Source organism: Peromyscus californicus, unplaced genomic scaffold (genome assembly GCF_007827085.1).
Source record: "Peromyscus californicus insignis strain IS unplaced genomic scaffold, ASM782708v3 Scaffold_1__1_contigs__length_55948999, whole genome shotgun sequence".
NCBI classification, from domain to species: domain Eukaryota; kingdom Metazoa; phylum Chordata; class Mammalia; order Rodentia; family Cricetidae; genus Peromyscus; species Peromyscus californicus.
The window spans coordinates 20,672,732-20,690,751 of NW_026294492.1; the positions used below are offsets into that span (position 1 = coordinate 20,672,732).

The following is an 18,020-nucleotide window of genomic DNA, read 5'->3' on the forward strand; positions in this document are numbered from 1 at the left end:
CAAGCCAAGCTAAAGCCGGGCATTTATAAGTAATAATAAGACTCTATGTGTATTTATTTGGGAGCTTGTTGGCAGGCCCCCCAGAAAACCAAAAGAGTAAAAATCAACCAACAATTTTTTTTAAAAAATTACTTTTATGTGTATGTATACCTGAGTGAGTTTGTTTTTCCTACATGTGTGCAGGTGCCTGTGGGGGTCCAAGGGCATCAGATCCCCTGAAACTGGAAGTAGATAGTTGTGAGCCACCATTCCCAGCATCATAGCCAACAACGATTCAAAAAGAGAAAACCAAAAACCTCCAGTTGGCTAGGAACATGGCTGAGTTGGGAGAATGCTTGTCTGGCATTCATGAAGCTCTGGGACAATCCACAGTATCTCATAAACTGGTGTTTGTACACATCTGAAACCTCAGTACTTGGGAAACCAGGGGGACTATGTAGCCCAGGCTGGCCTCAGACTCACAGAGATCTACCTCTGCTTCCTGATTGAAGGGATTAAAGGTGTCACTTCAGGCTCAAGGTCATCCTTGTCCACAGCCCTAGGTTACATAAAACACTGCCTAAAAAGCCAAAATCTTAAGGATTTGGGTTCAGACTGCTGCTGTGACCATATCCTGATTCAAGTTCTGATGAACTCCATGTTTTTGTTTGTTTTTTGAGACAGGGTTTCTGTGTAACAGTCCTGGTTGTCCTGGAACTTGGATTTGTCCACCAGGGTGGCCTCGAACTCACTGAGATCTGCCTGCCTCTGCCTCTCAAGTGCTGGGATTAAAAGCGTACACCACCACCATCTGGCTGAACTGTGTTATCTTAAGTAAATGACTTCATGTCTCAGCTGTGTCGCCTTGGCTAAGTAACTTAACCCCTCTGTGACTCCATTTCCTCATCTATAAGGTTCATAAAGATATATTAACCTTTTCTTTTGTTTTGTTTTTAGAGACAGGGTTTCTCTGCATAGCCTTGGCTATGCTAGAACTTACTCTGTAGACCAGACTGGCCTTGAACTCATAGAGATCAGCCTGCCTCTGCCTCTCCAGTGCTAAGTAAATGTATAGCCCAGGCTGGCCTTGAACTCATGATCCTAGCTCCACCTCCTGCAGCAAATCCTACCAGCGGTCACCACCACAACTGGCCTATTAACAGTATAAAGGGCTGATCTGTTTCTGACAGATAGAAAGTACTCAAAATATGCTAATTTAGAGCTGGGAGTGTTGGTCACACCTTTAATCCCAGCACTTGGGAGGCAAAGACAAGTGGATCTCTGTGAATTCCAGGCTAGCCTGGTCTACAAAGTGTGTTCCAGGAGAGCCAGGGCTAACTACATAGGAAGACCCTGTCTCAAAACTTAAATAGATGAAAAAAAATTGACCAGGCATGGTAGTGCACACCTTTAATCCATCACTCCAGGTTTAGAGGCAGGCAGATCTCTGTGAGTTCAAGGACAGCCTGTTTTATGAATTGAGTTCAAGGACAGCCAGGGCTGTTACAGAGAGAACCCATTTCGAAAATCCAAATAAATAGTAAGTACCAGCTTATTACTTTTTTTTTTTTTTTTTTTTTTTGGTTTTTCGAGACAGGGTTTCTCTGTGTGGCTTTGCACCTTTCCTGGAACTCACTTGGTAGCCCAGGTTGGCCTCGAACTCACAGAGATCCGCCTGGCTCTGCCTCCCGAGTGCTGGGATTAAAGGCGTGTGCCACCACCGCCCGGCAAGTGCCAGCTTATTACTAAGGCTAGGACTTGTGCTGAGGATGGACCCGAGGCTTTGTTCAAGGTAAGCATGTGTTCTACGACTACATAGCTTTCTCTAGCCCTTGGCTTTTTGACTTGGTCATTTTGTTTCTTCATCTGAGCAGTGGGGTTAGAGGCCCGGGCCCACCATATCTAGTTATGACATATTCATATCCCTCCTCATTCCTAGCTCAGGTACTACACAAAATTAGTGCTGACTCAAGACATGAATAGCTTTTTAATTGTTTAAAAAGCTATTTTTTTAATTATTTAAAAGTTATATTTATCTTTGAGACAGGGTTTCTCTATGTAGTCCTGGAACTTGCAGTGTAGACCAGGCTGGTCTCAAACTCAGAGGTCTTCTTGCCTCTGCCTCCTGAATGCTAGGATTACAGGTGTGTGCCACCATGTCCAGCTATTATTTTATGTGTATGTTCATTGTGTCTGTGTGTATGTGCATCGCACGCGTGCCTGGTGCCTGAGGTCAGAAGAGGGCAATGAATATTCTGGAATTAGAGTTATAGATGGGTGTGAGCCAACATATGGGTGCTGGGAATTGAACACAAGTGCCCTGGGAATTGGCCAATGAGCTACCTCTCCTGCCCCAGTAGTTGTTTCTGACACTAGCTCTCACTTTGTAGCCCAGGCTGGCCTTTAATCTTAGACTGGCTACCCTAGCTGGGATTAAAGGAGAGCTCTGGGAGTGCCACCACACCTGGCCAATGAATATCTTTGATGCTTACACAAAACATCTTACCCCAAAGTCCTGGCCTGGAGCTAACCACCCAAGAAGGGTTTCCACAGTGGGGGATGAGGGGGTTGCCGAGTGTGGGTTCCTGACCAAAGAGGCAGAGATGCTCTAAGAGATACGAAGGCAGCAGCGTTGTGGGGTAGGGAGTAAGTTTTTATTGACCCTCTCGCTCCCTTTCACTGATCACTGCTCTTGACTCGAAGGACAACAGGCACGGAGCTACAAGGGATCATGCCCAGTTCTGTGATCACCAGATCCACGAGTTCAGGGGGAGTCACATCATAGACCAGATTCAACAACCTGAGCGATGTGTGGTCCTGCCAGTTAGCCAGGGCCACCTGCTCTCCCCGCTTACACTGCAGATCGTCGGGGTCATCTGCAATGAGAAGTGGGCCCGTTGACATCCTTTTAGAAAAGAAGTCGTGGTTTAATTACCCTTCCCCGTCAAGTCTTCCCAGGTCCCCAAAGCCTCAGTTCTGCTCTGCTTACCCAGCTCGTTAGAGACAAAGGCATCAGTCTGCACACGTTCACAGAACTTGTATGTTTCACAGCAGACCAGTACTGGAACATTATGTGCTCGAGCTACGAGGGCCAACTGTGCTGTTCCTACCCGTGACATCACAGAGCCGTTGGCCAGGAGTGCATGGGCTCCCAACAGCACCTTAGAAACCTGTTTGTTTAGACAATGTGGAAAGGGAAGAAAAAAAAAATGTCATGTTCTATCAGTAGGTAACAAGGTCCCCTGCTTCTGTCCAGAACAGCAACACTCAGCAACACACCACGTTGACTGCTCTTAGAAAACACCTCCCCATCTTGTATCATCTCAGAACAGGGAAACTGCCCTGCTCCTTTTAGTGGCTGATACTTTAATATAATCTTCTTGTAATGACTAAACTGTGCTACTGTATGTAGCGGTTGCTTTTTTTCTTTCTTTTGTTTTTTTGTTTTTCAAGACATGGTTTCACTGTGTAGCCCAGGCTGTCCTGGAACTTGCTCTGTAGACCAGGCTGGACTTGAACTCAGATCCACCTGCCTCTGCCTCCTGAGTGCTGGGATTACCAGGTTACAGGGCAACTGGTTGCTTTTTTTACTATTAAGGACAAAAGGTGTTGGGTGTGGTGGCGCACACCTTTAATCCCAGTACTTGGGAGGCAAAGGCAAGCAGATCTCTGTGAGTCCAGGCCAGCCAGGACTACATGAGACACTGTCTTCCAAAAATAAAAATAAAAAAATAAGCTATACAGAGAAACTCTGCCTCAAAAAAATTTTTTTAATAATATACCAATATATAATTATTATAAAAAATAATATAGTAATATATCATTATTATCATTATAAATACTATAGTAATATATCATTATTATTATTATTATAAAGGGAAGGGCCAGTGAGGTTGTCCAGTGGGTAAAATCACCGCCAAGCTCTACAATCAGTTCCACCCTCAGGATGTAAACGTGGAAAGAAAGAACTGACTCTTCCAAAAGGCGTTCTCTGACTCCACATGGGAGGCAGGGCACACTGCCTTCGTCTACCCCTCACACCGCTCACTCCCCTATACCTGCCACAGTGAATAAATAAACGTAACACAACCAACAGAATAGAAGGTTAGATTATGCCTGCGTGACTAGACCCTTCCCCTTCACCTTTTTCTTGTGAGAACCCTCACCTCTGGGAGCACATAGGAGGCTGCAGGAATCAGAAGGTAGGAGGTGGGGACCCCAGCACGGACCAGAGAACGGAGCATGTGCCTTCCCTCCAGTCGGGGCCGACTGTCCACCACCACCACCCGAAAGAGCCTGCCCTCGGCCCAAGCTTCCCGGAGAATCCGTGACACCAGAGAGGAGCTAGATAAATATGGATGGAGAGGAGATGTTAGAAAAGTGACTAACTGCTGGCCAGCCTGTTTGCAAAGGCAAGGGGCAGACTTTTCTCCTGACCGTCCCCCTCCCCAGTTTTCTCAAGTCAGGTGTTGACCATACCATCCATATACCAGGATCACATCTCCATCACTGATCTTCTTAGAGGCAAATCGTGAGATTGCCTGAGCTGCGAGCACAATCTTCTCTTGCACATACCGATCAATGGCTTCTCTAAGTTCTGACTTGGCCTAAATGTTGAGAGAACATGGATATAAGTCACACTCTGGTTGTCATGCTATATGTGCCAGGCAGGGTGGCGCACACCATTGATACCAGCACCCAGGAAGCAGGAGGATCTGAGTCTGAGCCAACTTGGTCTGTATAGCAAGCTCCAGGACAATCAAGACTACACAGACTGTCTCAAAACAAAAATCATCAGCCGTGCTGGAGAGATGGCTCAGTGGTTAAGAGCACTGGCTACTCTTCCAGAGGTCCTGAGTTCAATTCGCAGCAACCACATGGTGGCTCACAACCATCTATAATGACATCTGATGCCCTCTTCTGGCATACAGGCAAAATATGCAGACAGAACACTGTAAAATAAATGTTAAGAAAAAAAAAAGGCCAAGCGGTGGCAGTGCACGCCTTTAATCCCAGCACTTGGGAGGCAGAGGCAGGCGGATCTCCGTGAGTTCGAGGCTAGCCTTGTCTACAGAGGCTAGCCTGGTCTACAGGAAAGGCACAAAGCTACACAGAGAAACCCTGTCCTCGAAAAACCAAAAAAAAAAAGCAATCAGCCAGGCAATGGTGGCGCACGCCTTTAATCCTAGCACTCGGGAGGCAGAGCCAGGCGGATCTGGTCTACAGAGTGAGATCTAGGACAGGACAGGCACCAAAACTACAAAGAGAAACCCTGTCTCGAAAATAAATAAATTAATTAATAAAATAAAACCCAAAAATCATCATGCCATATGCTTGAATAAGTATATAACAACGGGCCTGGACAGGGCCCCAAATGCCAAGAGCACAAGCCACTTCCCCAAGCAGGGACTAGTGACGCCGGTGGCGTGTCAACACACGTCTTCCGGGAGTTCAGAATGCGCTACTTATCTTAACCACAGGCAGGTGCCTTTCCCATTCCCAGAATCCTTCATCACCTCCTCTTCCCGCTTGGAGCTGCTCATGCCGGTGATCTCCTTGTTGAGGAACTTGATGGCGTTGCACATGCTTGCCGACAGGGGCCGGCACTGGGTCAGGAAGCTGCAACAACAATACCTCGTGTTGGTGCAATGCCTCCTTAGGACTTAAAGAGAGAGCAGCAGGAAGAAAAGAGTGAAGGGCGTAAGAAAGGACCGAGTAAGGTGCAAAGGGACCTGCACGGCCCGTGCTCACCTGATGTAGGGTTTTAGTTTATTTACAAGATCCCTGGAGAGTTCCTCATTGGGAGGTGTTGTGTAATCCTGAATCACCTATGGAATACACAATCAGATCAGCAAAATGCTCCCTAGATAAGGTCTCTGAAATGGGACAGAGGCAAGCTTCATTAGCGAAGTGTTCGGAGTGGGAGAGTCTTTCCTCCCTCGTCCCAGAGGCCTCTGCGGGGAGGCATGCTGGGATAGTCTTGCGGAGTGGGGTAGAGTCACAGAGAATACAGCACATACCTGCTGCAAGGCACGGAGCAGTGCGATACACCGGGCGTTGGAGCCACTGATGAGGCCCTGGGAATACTGCAGACCGAGTCGTACCATGGCTGGGTGGATCACAGAGGACGGGACGCTGATGGGATGGTGGTGTCACATACTTTTTAAGGGAACTTGAGTACCTCTTGCCCCGCGCCCTGATAAAAAGGAACTTCCTTCACTAGTACAGACCCCCCCCCCCTTGTCCTGCAGTTTTGCCCTGAGTTTACTCCCCTCCCACCCACCACATCTCATCTGAAATTTCCAGCCACTTTTAACACTGAGTTCCTCAATCTCCTAGACTTAGAAGTTAGAACAATTTCCCCAAGATCCTACCTCATGTACTGGGTCAAGGAATTTTGTCTGCTGTACTGCGGTAGGTGGGAGAAGAGACTGACTTTGGATCCATAATCCTTTCGTGTAGGAACCTTGACAAACCAAAGGAATGCGACCAATAATTTAGAGTTCAAAACTTATGGGACAAAGCTGGAAAGAAAGGAAACTAACTCACTTCTTTGACCCCCACTAGTCAGTGGGGTTCCAGACCTTTGATTGCCCAGGGCAATTCTCCGAGTACCAAACCCACTTCCTACCTGTTGTCGTTCTGGTTTTCTAATAAGCCTCCTCAGAAGTGTGGGGTCATCGACCTGGGTGTGCTCAGGGAGACGCTTCACTCCTGAAAGTTAATGAGATGTTTTCAAGATGCTCTATGTCTCGACATGTGTTTTTAGTGCATTATGGGGGACAGCAGGAAATTAGGAAGTTGGGAAGATGGAGCAGTGGGAGTCCACAGGAAAATTTTAAACTCTTGTCTCCCAAGGTTAAGAATGGGAGCCAGGCGGTGGTGGCGCACAACTTTAATCCCAGCACTTGGGAGGCAGAGCCAGGCGGATCTTTATGAGTTCGAGGCCAGCCTGGACTACAGAGCAAGATCCAGAACAGCCACCAAAACTACACAGAGAAACCTTGTCTTGAAAAAACAAAAAAAAAACAAAACAAAAAAAGAATGGGAAGCCACGTGGGTACAAGAATTTGGAGTGAGTGAAGTTTTAACACGAAGAGAAGATACCTGCGGTGGCTTCTCCAGCTGTGCTGGGGCAGGCCTGAGGAGGTGGCCCTCCTTGTTCCCCCTTTTTCGCCTGTTTCAGGGCCCGCTCTGCCTCCTGCTTGGCTCTCCTTTCGGCGCGAAGTTCGGCCTTGCTCCGGCCAGCTGGAACTTTCTCCCCGGCAGGACCTCCCAACTGACTAGCAGGTCCTGGGAGTTCTCTGGTTGGGTCTACTAAAGACAGAGGGAAGAAGTGCCCAGGCCCGAGGAGGGTGATCTCTCTGTTCCAACCAAAGTTTCCCTTTTAGTTTATCTAAACTATTTTTTGTCTCTATGTATCAGTTGGCTGGCCTGGAATTCACTGTGTAGACCAGGCTGGCCCGGTTTGCCTCTGCCTCTGTCTCCCAAGTAACCTCTTCTGTACTTGCTCAAATCAACTTTATTCTGTCTCCCCCACGAAGGCCCTCAACCAGCGTCCTACTCCAGTCCTTTAAAACCTCCGCGCACCTTGACACTGAGCTGCAGATACAGAAGAGCCAACGTCTTGGTCTGCCCCCCTTTCCTCCTTCCGTTTCTTCTTCTGCTGTTTCTTTTCTTTCCGAAGCTGAAGCTTTTCTTCTTGGGTCATCTCCCGCCCCGCTGCCTGGGACACAGACACCGTAACTGCTCTTCCCCAGGCAATTCGAAAGGCGTATCAACACTACTGGATGCGTACTAGGTTCCCGCGGGGTTAAGTCCCTGATCCTCTCTGACTTCTGTTACAAGTCTACATCTCATAAGGAGAGAAACTTCTTCGGAGCCATAATCACATACTGTTAAGCTCTGTAAAAATCCCGGCTCTACTGAGAAACGAACTGAAAGGGGATGGGAGATGGGGCCGAATGAAGGTGACACAACTTTCTGCGCAGCGCTTGACAGGCGACTTGAGACGTCTCCCTCACTTACCCCTGGCCGAGGAGAAAGTTCTGCCTTCATCTCGGATCTCGACTCTGCATCAGAAAACAGGGCACAGAGTGAACCAGAGAGGCTCCGGGAGGGCTTAGGGAGACTCGTCCGCGCAGCAGGCTGCTGGGTTGGCATGACCACAGCTCGGCGGCCAGGCGCGAGGCGCTCCGGGATCCGCGTGGGGACGCACTGCGCGGCAGGATCAAAGGACAGGCGCGGGGGGGCGGGGGGAGGAAAAGGGCCAGTCACCCTTCTGGGAACAGCCGGCAAGCCGCACCGAGCTGCGCCCTAGATCATGGAAACCAGAGCCCGGCGACGCGCAGAAACCGGGAGGCAAGGCCCAGAGGCGCTCGGGGCTCCGCACCAGCGACCGAAGCTCATCTGCTCCTCTACCAGTTGGTGCATCCAGCCTTTCACTCACCTTCGCGAACGGCCACCGCCACCGCAGCCATGACTGTCGGTCCTAGGCTCCTCCCGCCGAGGTCACTCAGACTGCAGCGCCACCTGGGCTGTAGGGTTCCCCTGCCGCCTCCCGCGGAGTTAGCCCCCCCCAGCGGACTACAACTTCCGGCGTGCACCGGGGCCCGCCCCGGACTACGGATCGTGGTGAGGACCACGGGACCTTGGGTTGCCAATGAGGAGAGTCTCTGGCCCACGACTACAGCTCCCGGCATGCCGAGGTGGCTGCTGGCCGAGCCGACGTCCTACAGCCTTCCCACCTCGGAGTCCGGGCCCCCCCAAAATGGCGAGCTGGGCTGCGGAGACGCGCTGAGTGGCGGAGTCGAGCGAGCAGAGCCGCTACGGCCCTGGTAGTGCCGGAGCTCTGCCTTAGGGGGAACATGCACTTTTCCATTCCTGAAACCGAGTCCCGCAGCGGGGACAGCGGCGGCTCCGCCTACGTGGTGAGGAGCTGCTAGAGCTGGGCCGGGGCGGGGATAACGGGCCGGAGCCCTCGGAGCGGCCTCCAGCCTTCGAACCTCCCTGGAAGCCATCTCCTGTCTCAGCTTCGTACAGAAGTCATCCCGAGCTCCAATAGGTTCTTTGGACGATGGCTGTCCCCGGCCAGGCCGCGACCCGTGGTGGACGAGACTGTCATCTGCGGGAGGGAGACTGCCGCACAAGCGTCCGAGTTTTCCCCTGAACTGGGCCTTCTGCTTGGAACTTGGCCCTTGGGGGGCGTGTGCGGGCGGGGGCGAACAGGCTCAATCCCGGGAAGTCTCGGCACGTTCCACGGACGGCTCTGTCAAGCAACTTCCGGCCAGGTTTCTTGGGGGGCAAGAGGTGGTTCGGACTTGGACCCTGAGATGTTTGCCTGCTTTTGTGTTCTCAGGCCTATAACATTCACGTGAATGGAGTCCTGCACTGTCGGGTGCGCTACAGCCAGCTCCTGGGGCTGCACGAGCAGGTGGGAGGAAAGCCCCTGTCCAGATGCGGCTTCACCCCCCCCATACCCATACCCATGGACATTAATCCCCTTTCATTGCATTCCCCTTTAATCACTGCCACAGGGGAAGGTGTGCCTTGTTATCGTGACGTTTCGGGAACTCCCCCCAGCAGCTTGTCTCTCACAGTACCTCCTCCTCCCTATAATCACGTCCACCTTCCCTTCTTTCCTGAGCTAACTGCTTTTTCATCCTTTGCCCCTGCATGGACAAACGGGAACCCACAAGCACATTCCTTCCGTCACCTAAGCTGCAACCTAGAAATTCGTTTCCTTCCTTAATACAAACCGTTCACTGATTTCCTCCTTTGCTCTTGGCTCCTTTCGGTGTAGAACTGCTCCGGTAGTCACGTAGCTGTGATACGGTGTTTCCCTTCCTCACCAGATGGTGAGCTCTGTGTTTAACTTTGTGGAGAGCCCTGGTTCTGCTGACAACTAGTTGTCCGTCCTGAGCAAGTTACCTCATTTCTACAGGTCTCAGTTTCTCCAAATGAAAAATAGATTGTTTAATCGGCAAAGTCCCTTCAACACACCGTCTAAGCATATTGTGACTTTATTATTTGTGCATCTGAGTGTTCCCTATAAATGTTCTCTACTTCCTGTGAGGGTTCAGTGAACAGTCTTGCTAGGTAACTCAAAGGGCTCCTGAACCCTATGAAAACCCACCCTACGATGTGAAGGTGCTTATGCCCATTAATACATAAAATTTACACTCAAGATCCATGAGACCCTGACTCTGCCCAAGTCATCTTTTTCTCAGCTGACCACTTGGAGTAGGGAGGGGAACCCAGGAGGATGCGGTGAGTCTCATTTGCCACCTCTCCGTTTCTGTGTTTACGGGAAGAATTTTCTCTCTCTCTCTCTCTCCACGTAGCTTCGGAAGGAGTATGGGGCCAACGTGCTTCCTGCATTCCCCCCAAAGAAGCTGTTCTCTCTGACGCCTGCAGAGGTGGAACAGAGACGAGAGCAGTTGGAGAAATACATGCAAGCTGGTGAGTGGATGGGTGAGCTTGAGGCTGTTTTGAGGACCCCCGGGGACAGAGAAAGTCAGATGACTGTCATATGCCCCGTAATAACAGCGTTTGGAAGCCTCCCGTCTAATGTTACGTAATGAGCAGAGTGAATAGCCAGCACGGATTGGAAACTCCAGACTAGTAAAGCAACCTGGAAATAATACTAGGCTAACACTAGTTGTAAGAGTACTTTAGATTGGCGGGGAGAGCTCTGTATCTGATATGCTTCAGATTAACATCATTGTTATTTCCCTAGTTCTGTAGACTGGACTCAACTTAGATGGCAGCCAAGGGTGGGGCAGGTGCAGAATTTGTGCAAACAGTGTGTGAGGTGAGGCCAGCTGGGGGATGTGGCAGGCCACCATCAGCCCAGGAGATGGGGTTGGGGGACCTGCGAAGAGGAGGACTCGGGGAAGCCAAGAGTGAGTCCTAAGTTACTTGAATATCATTCTCTTGACCCCACAGTTCGGCAAGACCCATTGCTTGGGAGCAGTGAGACCTTTAATAGTTTTCTACGTCGGGCCCAACAGGTAACCCATATTTAAGAGAAAGACCTGATGGGGGACCGTGTCATTTTAATTACACAGTTATTACCTGGCATGTTTTTTTTAATGGAACAAAGCTTCTGTTGCACCACTGAAGTTAAGGGAAGCCCAGCCTGAACTTCAGAATGATACCAGAGGGGGTTAGGAAGTTATGGTGCATCTGAGCTGGACCCTAGGCCTACGTAACAGGGTGGTGCCTCCTGTCCTTATTTGTCCATACAGGAGACGCAGCAAGTCCCCACAGAGGAGGTTTCCTTGGAAGTGCTGCTCAGCAATGGACAGAAAGTTCTGGTCAATGTGCTGACTTCCGATCAGACCGAAGATGTCCTGGAGGTGAGGTGCATGTTGGGCACAGCCCCTCTGCCCAGTGGACACTAAGTCCTGCACTAGAACTAGCTGGTTGGATAAGCTGTACTTCCTGTTCCCAGGCTGTGGCTGCAAAGCTGGATCTTCCAGATGACTTGATCGGGTATTTTAGTCTCTTCCTTGTTCGAGAAAAAGAGGATGGAGCCTTTTCTTGTGAGTGCCTCTGGCCTTTACTGCTTCCGCCAATGAGTTCCGTCTGCCTCTTGCCAGAACGGGACATTTCCTCCGAGCACTTCCATTGGTTTCCCTTCCTCTTTAGTCTGACCACACTTTTCTTTTTTCGTCCATAGTTGTAAGGAAACTGCAGGAGTTTGAGCTGCCTTACGTATCTGTCACTAGTCTTCGGAGTCACGAGTATAAGATTGTGCTCAGAAAGAGGTCAGGGCTGGGCCTAAGTGGGAGAGGGCCTGGGTTGGATTGCTGGGCCACACGCTGAGGTAGCTTCATCTGGCCAAGGGAGGAATGCTGGATGTTTTCTCCACAGCTCCCACCCTTCTGCCGTTGATCCACTACTGATTAGCCCATAGTTGGAATTGCTTCTGCTTGCCCATTTTCCATCCTACCTTTGCCTTAGCCCAGGTTAGCCCTATTACTCATTTCTGTCCCTTGGCCTCACAGTTATTGGGACTCTGCCTATGATGACGATGTCATGGAGAACCGCGTTGGCCTGAACCTGCTTTATGCTCAGGTGAGCTTGGAGCTGCCTCTGAACCCTTGCCCTGAAATGACTGTGATACTCCACTTAACCAAGAAAACTCCTTCCATGTCTCTGGTTCCCAGTTCATGGGGAGGTTTCTAGAATAATACTCTCTATCGGAGCTCCTGGCACAACTTGGCCTCGCTGACCTGATGGGTCAAGGCCTCACTGCAGAGGGCCCTCCAAGTGTGGTCAGGCTGACTTTGGGGCTCACTTTGGTCACATCGTTGAACTGACGACCGGGGGCCCCGACTTCCCATTCATTGTCTCCGCTGTATGTAGACCGTGTCCGATATCGAGCATGGCTGGATCCTGGTCACCAAAGAGCAGCACCAGCAGCTCAAGTCTCTGCAAGAGAAAGTCTCCAAGAAGGAGGTGAGCTTTCTGCCTTGCCTCCCTGCAAGGGAGAGTCTGAGCTGCCCCCTCCGTAACTGACCACACTTGGTGACCATTTTTCAGTTCTTGCGGCTGGCCCAAACTCTGCGGCACTACGGCTACCTGCGCTTTGATGCCTGCGTGGCTGACTTTCCAGAGAAGGACTGCCCTGTGGTGGTCAGCGCAGGCAACAGTGAGCTCAGTCTCCAGCTGCGGCTGCCTGGCCAGCAGCTCCGTGAAGGCTCTTTCCGGGTCACCCGCATGCGATGCTGGCGGGTCACCTCCTCTGTGAGTTATTCTCTAGTCTTTTGAGACAACGTCTAGTCATGTTCCTATTACTGACCTGGAACTATGTAGCTAAGGTGTCCATGATCCTCCTGCCTCAGCTTTCCAAGGGCTTGGATGAGCACACGTGGCTTTCTTCTGTGAGTTGGGATGAGAAGGGGGAGACATTCTGAGATGGGACCTGGCAAGCCTTGAGATTCCAGGCTGCAGAGATCCACAACTTGGCCAAAATGACCTCAGCTCGAGCCCTGTTCCTCTTTCAGGTGCCGCTTCCCAGTGGAGGCACGAGCAGTCCAAGCCGGGGCCGGGGTGAGGTGCGCCTGGAACTGGCTTTTGAATACCTCATGAGCAAGGACCGTCTGCAGTGGGTCACCATCACCAGCCCACAGGTGTGAACCCGTAGGTCCCCAGGTCTAGGCTGCCAGGACTCCATGTGAGTGGGAGTCCTTGTGTCAGGAGATCTGGCTAGGGGTGAGGTCTCCAATCAGACTGAGCGAGCTCTCTTCTTCCCCTCAGGCTATTATGATGAGCATCTGCTTACAGTCCATGGTGGATGAGCTGATGGTGAAGAAGTCTGGGGGCAGTATCAGGAAGGTAAACGGCACCAGAGACCAGGCAGCTGCGTGGTTTTCTGCTCTCCTGTTGTGTTCAGGGAGTAAGGTTTCTCTCGGGAGGGAGGGAAGTGGCTGGGCTCTGAGGAGAGTGTTCCAGCCTTCATCAGCACTTTGGGTCTGTCCTCAGATGCTGCGGCGGCGAGTGGGGGGTACCCTGAGACGTTCGGACAGCCAGCAAGCAGTGAAGTCCCCACCACTGCTCGTAAGTGCATGTCAGTCAGCACCTTGGCTCCCAGTCCTGCCTTGTCTTCCCTCCGCTCCTAAATCTAACTGCTCTACCTCCTTTTTCCCAGGAGTCACCAGATGCCAGCCGGGAGTCCATGGTCAAACTCTCAGTGAGTTCCGGGTTGTGAGGTTTGACTACAGGGGCTCACAGGCTGCCGCCCTCTGACCCCCTCCCACCTCTGTTACAGAGTAAGCTGAGTGCTGTGAGTTTGCGGGGAATCGGCAGTCCCAGCACGGACGCCAGTGCCGTCCACGGCAATTTCGCCTTCGAGGGCATTGGAGATGAGGATCTGTAATGTCAGCTGCCTGGATGTCTGCCCTCTGCCCCAGAGGAGATGTACACAGACATAGCCCTGTGCCTATGCTCCCAAGTTAAGGGGAGTCTTTTCCTAGTCCCTTCCCACTTCTCCTTTTTTTTGTCCTCTTGGCCAGGGGCCTCCTAACCTACCTTCCCTTTCCTGGGCTGGCTACACAAAAGATCACTCTTTCTCAAGAGCTAGCCCTCGATGCCAAATTAGCATTTAGTATTTTGCACAAAGTCCAAGGGACCATGGCTACCTGCCTTGGGGAGGAACTGTTGCTCCCCATGGGCTGCTTCTGGCCTCTTAGGGCCAGGTCATGGGCAAAGGGTGGGCAGAGGTCTGTGGATGGTCTGACCAGCTCCCCATCATTAAACTCGGCCTGACTGCTGCCTACCTCTGGTTCCCTCTCACTGCCCCTATCTCAGCAAGGGCCATTGCCAATCCAGCGTAGACATGGCTTTGTTAGTGTTTCCTTTATTATAAAGCACTGAAATAAGTTAAACAGGTGAGAGGCTGGGCGGTCCCCCAGCCAGTTCATCCATGGCCCCTGGGAGCAGTGGCGGTGAATCCAAGGGCCTGATCACTGAGCTCATTGAGAACATGAGCCAAGACCAAGCCCCCTGGTCCATATGGCCCCCTGCCCATGGGATTCAGGCTGGTCCATATAGTGCCTAGGTTAGTCTGTGTGGAGCCCCTGGCCAGCGGGGGAGAAAGGGGAAGGTGATTTCTAGTCCATCTGTATAAAATGCAGGAGAGGCGGGGCTAATTCCTAGGGCCCCAGGTAAAAGAACCTAGTTCAAGGTGAGTCTGTATGGAGAGCCCTGCTACCAGTAGCACCTAGGGCTGCCGGACCCCGAGTGCTCAGAACCGAGGGTGGGCTATGAGGTGGGGCCCAGCCCTCAGGGGCAGAGAGACCAGGCCCTCCTGCGCCCCCGTGGCCATGCACCTTCTGATGGCGCTTGTAGTTGTCCCAGTGGCCTGTGGTGTAGGCGCAGGTGGCACAGCGGAAGGGCTTCTCGCCCGTGTGTCGCAGCATATGACGTTTGAGGTTCATACTCTGGTTGCAGCTGTAGTTGCAAAGGCTACACCGGAAAGGTTTGTCACCAGAGTGGATGCGGCCATGACGCTTGAGGTTGGCCAGGTTGCCACAGGCGTACGGACAGAGGGGGCACTTGTAGGGCTTCTCTCCTGTGTGGACACGCTGGTGCCGTTTCAGGTTATCCAGATGAGCAGAGGCATACGGACAGCGGGCACAGCGGAAGGGTTTCTCACCACTGTGAGTCTTCATGTGCCGAGCCAGGTGGTTGGGATAGTGAGTGGCAAAGGGGCAGAGGCTGCAGGCGAAGCCTTTGTCACTGGGGCCCTGGGGTCCCCCGCTGGCACCCCCTCCAGCCTCTCCTCGCATGCAGCGCCCACACACGGCAGTTCCCAACCGGCCACCCTCACCCTCCTCCAGTTCTTGACCACAACCCCGGCAGGTCCAAGGGAACAGCAGCTCCGGCAGTGGTTCTGATCCAGTTCCACACAAACCCTCCCCTTCACCCCGCAGCTGCCCACAGTCGGGCAGGAAACTGGCACCACCGGGTGGCACATGGAGGCTCAGGTCTGGAAGGAGCAGAGCATCTGTGGGAACAATGAGACGTGGGCTATTAATCCAAGCATCTCACTCCCCACCCACGTCCCGGGATCTCCGGTGGTCTGCCTTTTACCTTCCGATCGCCGGGGCATCGTCCCCTCCTGCTCTGTGGGACTGGGGGGCCGGGCTGGTCGTGGAGCACAGCATCGGAAGCCACAGGTCGGGCAGGGAGGCGTGGGAGGCCCTGTGTGGGTGCGCTGATGCCGCCTCAGGTTGCCCAGGCTGCTGCAGGCAAAGGGGCAGTGGGGACAGCGGTAGGGCTTCTCGCCAGTATGGGTGCGGGTGTGTCGCGTCAGGTTGACGAGCTGGGCCGAGGCGTAGGGGCAGCGGCCACAGCGGAACGGCTTCTCCCCGCTGTGTGTCTGCATGTGCCGCTTCAGATGGCTCGAGTAGTGGGACACGAAGGCGCAGAGGCGGCACGAGTACAGTAGCCGTGGGGGCAGCGGGGGCCCCCCACCCGGCCCTCCTGCCCCACAACACGGCCCCTCACCTGTCGGCCCCCCACACAGCTGACAGGCTGGGCCTGGCCTCTCACCCCTGGCCTCCCCTGGACCCCTGGCTGGCTCCTCAACTTCGCTCTCCGCACTTAGTGCCCGGCCGCCCCCAGACTCGTCGTCACTCAGCCCATAGGGAAGTCCAGGTCTGGCCCCCTGAGAGTCTCCTGGTGAGACAGAAATAGGGGGGGAAAAATCATGGTTCAAGACCAAGTTCCAAATTCTCATTTCCGGTCCACTTACCAGCCCCACCCTTCATGTGAAAAACAAAACCAAACCTTTTAGATCTCTAGGTCTCCCTACAGTGACTTCAGAACTTTCTGTCCACCTCTCTGCGCCTAATGACTGACAGGGGCGGACCTATACCATTTCCGCTGAATGGAAAAGATCAAGGGCTTGAAGAGGGGTGTAGACTGATGTGAAATGTTAATTCTTGATAAGAAAAGTAAAAGTACAAAAGACCCTGAGATCTTTTTAGTAAGCACTGGTTTTTGTATAAGGCTGATTATAAAATGAAACCCATCTCAAGAAGCACAATTTGGAGAAAGTGGAAACAATGTAATGCAACTAAACACAGAAAGGGCAGATTCTTTCACATGGGGGCAAAGGGGTTCACTCCCTGACTTACAAATATTCAAAGAAGAAAAGAGACTTGAAACCTCTCAGCACAAAGGGTCTGCTGCTACAGGTCAAAGAGTTAAGGGTAACTTACTCACACAAGTCCCTTCCACGAACCTCTTGAGGTACACATACAAGGAATGGGCTAGGGGCAAGGTTACTAAAAGGACATCAACCCACCTTTGTATCCATGCCACCCCAGCCAAGTGATGCTGCTGAGGGACCCCTAAGCAAACCAAGTAATCAAGTGTGAAGCCAAGCCAGTCCTAGGTTGTAGCAGGAAGTGGTGTTTTGGTCACTGGCACTGACTTCTACAAGGCTCAAATCACCACCAATAGCCACGAATCCTTAACCACGACCCCTAAACACACCTTCGGAGTCTCTCTCAAAACCCATGAGCTGGTCGTTGTGGCCGTCACCTTCCTCCTCCTCTTCTTCCTCCTCAAACTCCAGATCTTGGCCTAGAAGCAAATCGCTCTCCAACACCAGGGCCCCAGGTCCTTCGTCGAAGGAATCTTCAGTATCCACTAGAGAGAGGAGGGTGCTTGTGGAACCTCCCTCCCAAGCCGTGCCCATAATCCGAACCAGGGAGCGGGCCATTGTGAACTAACTGCACTTCCCGTACTCGATGACCCTCTCGGGTCCCCTTAATACTTTGGTAGGGTAGCTAAGAGCCCAGCTCACCCGCCCCCAAACCTCAGGAGTACCCCTCCACCCTGACCTGAGCCCACTGTACTGACCCCACCCCTGTTCCTCCCCGCTCAAGGCCCCTGACCCCTGACCTTTGACCCCCTCGCATTTCACGGGCTGCGGGTGGCTTTGCTTCCTCCGGGGCATCGTGACCGGCTCCAGCCCGACGCGCCTCCGGCCCGAGGCCGCCCGGCCCCGCCCCTCCCGGTCCGGCCCAGCCGCCGGCCCTCGCTCTCAGGGTCCTCGCGCCGCCCCCATACAGCGCTGCGGGCCCTGGGCAGCCCCCGGCCCTGGCCCCGGAGCCCAGCTCAGGTCGCTCCCGTCGCCGCCGCCGCTTCCATTCATGGAGCCCCCTATCCCCCTCCGGAGACCAGCTGGTACCTCCGTACCCGCTTCCGCTTCCGCCGCCGCACAGCCGCACGGGACGCGTAGTTTGTGGGATGCACAACGGGAGCGCGGCCGCAGCGTGACCGGGAAGTGATTGTGCTGCTCGGTAGGCCGACCAATCGGAGGCTGCCGGAGGAAACCGGCCGGCCAGCCAGGCGGAAGGTACCCTGCCCCCTCCGCGTACGAACTAGGAAGCCGTGCCCGAGTGTGAGGCGCCAGGATGGCCTCCAACCGGCGGCCCGCTCAGCTAAGTGCTAGCTCCCGCTCCCCACTCGCTGCTCCCCGCCAAAGGCGCGGGACTGACTGGCAGGAACACACCGACAGC

The 18,020-nt window shown here is 52.9% G+C and overlaps 3 protein-coding genes across 8 annotated transcripts; 1 reads left to right on the top strand and 2 right to left on the bottom strand.

Moving 5' to 3' along the window:
- Positions 1 to 2,611: 2,611 nt before the first annotated feature.
- On the bottom strand, positions 2,612 to 8,681 carry Eif2b4 (eukaryotic translation initiation factor 2B subunit delta). 5 transcript variants are annotated; one of them, XM_052746138.1, is made up of 13 exons: positions 8,429 to 8,681; positions 8,008 to 8,051; positions 7,570 to 7,705; positions 7,087 to 7,293; positions 6,611 to 6,693; positions 6,354 to 6,445; positions 6,000 to 6,114; positions 5,731 to 5,807; positions 5,496 to 5,598; positions 4,459 to 4,586; positions 4,146 to 4,323; positions 2,969 to 3,149; positions 2,612 to 2,855 (listed from the first exon to the last, which is right to left on the bottom strand). In XM_052746138.1, exons 1-13 carry the CDS (start codon positions 8,679 to 8,681, stop codon positions 2,656 to 2,658), a joined length of 1,797 nt encoding a protein of 598 aa, XP_052602098.1. In that variant the 3' UTR covers positions 2,612 to 2,655. The 5 variants fall into 5 exon arrangements, with proteins under 5 accessions (XP_052602098.1, XP_052602097.1, XP_052602099.1 ...); XM_052746137.1 differs by having other exon boundaries at positions 7,087 to 7,296; XM_052746139.1 differs by lacking the exon at positions 8,429 to 8,681 and having other exon boundaries at positions 7,087 to 7,296; positions 7,570 to 7,701.
- Positions 8,682 to 8,735: 54 nt separating this feature from the next.
- Snx17 (sorting nexin 17) lies at positions 8,736 to 14,263 on the top strand. Its single transcript, XM_052746147.1, has 15 exons — positions 8,736 to 8,909; positions 9,338 to 9,412; positions 10,323 to 10,440; positions 10,927 to 10,991; positions 11,229 to 11,339; positions 11,435 to 11,525; positions 11,663 to 11,750; positions 11,991 to 12,060; positions 12,352 to 12,444; positions 12,529 to 12,732; positions 12,993 to 13,118; positions 13,246 to 13,323; positions 13,471 to 13,545; positions 13,637 to 13,678; positions 13,757 to 14,263. Exons 1-15 carry the CDS (start codon positions 8,847 to 8,849, stop codon positions 13,862 to 13,864), a joined length of 1,407 nt encoding a protein of 468 aa, XP_052602107.1. The 5' UTR covers positions 8,736 to 8,846; the 3' UTR covers positions 13,865 to 14,263.
- A 61-nt stretch (positions 14,264 to 14,324) lies between these two features.
- On the bottom strand, positions 14,325 to 17,608 carry Znf513 (zinc finger protein 513). Of its 2 annotated transcripts, XM_052746146.1 has the most exons (4): positions 17,401 to 17,608; positions 16,990 to 17,145; positions 15,580 to 16,167; positions 14,325 to 15,493 (listed from the first exon to the last, which is right to left on the bottom strand). In XM_052746146.1, exons 1-4 carry the CDS (start codon positions 17,453 to 17,455, stop codon positions 14,667 to 14,669), a joined length of 1,626 nt encoding a protein of 541 aa, XP_052602106.1. In that variant the 5' UTR covers positions 17,456 to 17,608; the 3' UTR covers positions 14,325 to 14,666. The 2 variants fall into 2 exon arrangements, with proteins under 2 accessions (XP_052602106.1, XP_052602105.1); XM_052746145.1 differs by lacking the exon at positions 17,401 to 17,608 and having other exon boundaries at positions 16,990 to 17,293.
- Positions 17,609 to 18,020: the final 412 nt, after the last annotated feature.

What these genes read in the sequence shown, in the direction of transcription:
- Snx17 (XM_052746147.1), top strand. Translation starts at nt 8,847, where the DNA reads ATGCACTTTTCCATTCCTGAAACCGAGTCCCGCAGCGGGGACAGCGGC. An exon ending in CTGGGGGCAGTATCAGGAAG is followed by an intron (nt 13,324 to 13,470) that starts GTAAACGGCACC and finishes GTCTGTCCTCAG; the next exon opens with ATGCTGCGGCGGCGAGTGGG. An exon ending in TGAAGTCCCCACCACTGCTC is followed by an intron (nt 13,546 to 13,636) that starts GTAAGTGCATGT and finishes CCTTTTTCCCAG; the next exon opens with GAGTCACCAGATGCCAGCCG.
- Eif2b4 (XM_052746137.1), bottom strand. Translation starts at nt 8,681, where the DNA reads ATGCCGGGAGCTGTAGTCGTGGGCCAGAGACTCTCCTCATTGGCAACC. An exon ending in AAACTAAAACCCTACATCAG is followed by an intron (nt 5,599 to 5,730) that starts GTGAGCACGGGC and finishes TTGTTGTTGCAG; the next exon opens with CTTCCTGACCCAGTGCCGGC. An exon ending in CCTCCTATGTGCTCCCAGAG is followed by an intron (nt 3,150 to 4,145) that starts GTGAGGGTTCTC and finishes CTAAACAAACAG; the next exon opens with GTTTCTAAGGTGCTGTTGGG.
- Znf513 (XM_052746145.1), bottom strand. Translation starts at nt 17,218, where the DNA reads ATGGCCCGCTCCCTGGTTCGGATTATGGGCACGGCTTGGGAGGGAGGT. An exon ending in TTTTGAGAGAGACTCCGAAG is followed by an intron (nt 16,168 to 16,989) that starts GTGTGTTTAGGG and finishes CTGTCTCACCAG; the next exon opens with GAGACTCTCAGGGGGCCAGA. An exon ending in GATGCCCCGGCGATCGGAAG is followed by an intron (nt 15,494 to 15,579) that starts GTAAAAGGCAGA and finishes TTGTTCCCACAG; the next exon opens with ATGCTCTGCTCCTTCCAGAC.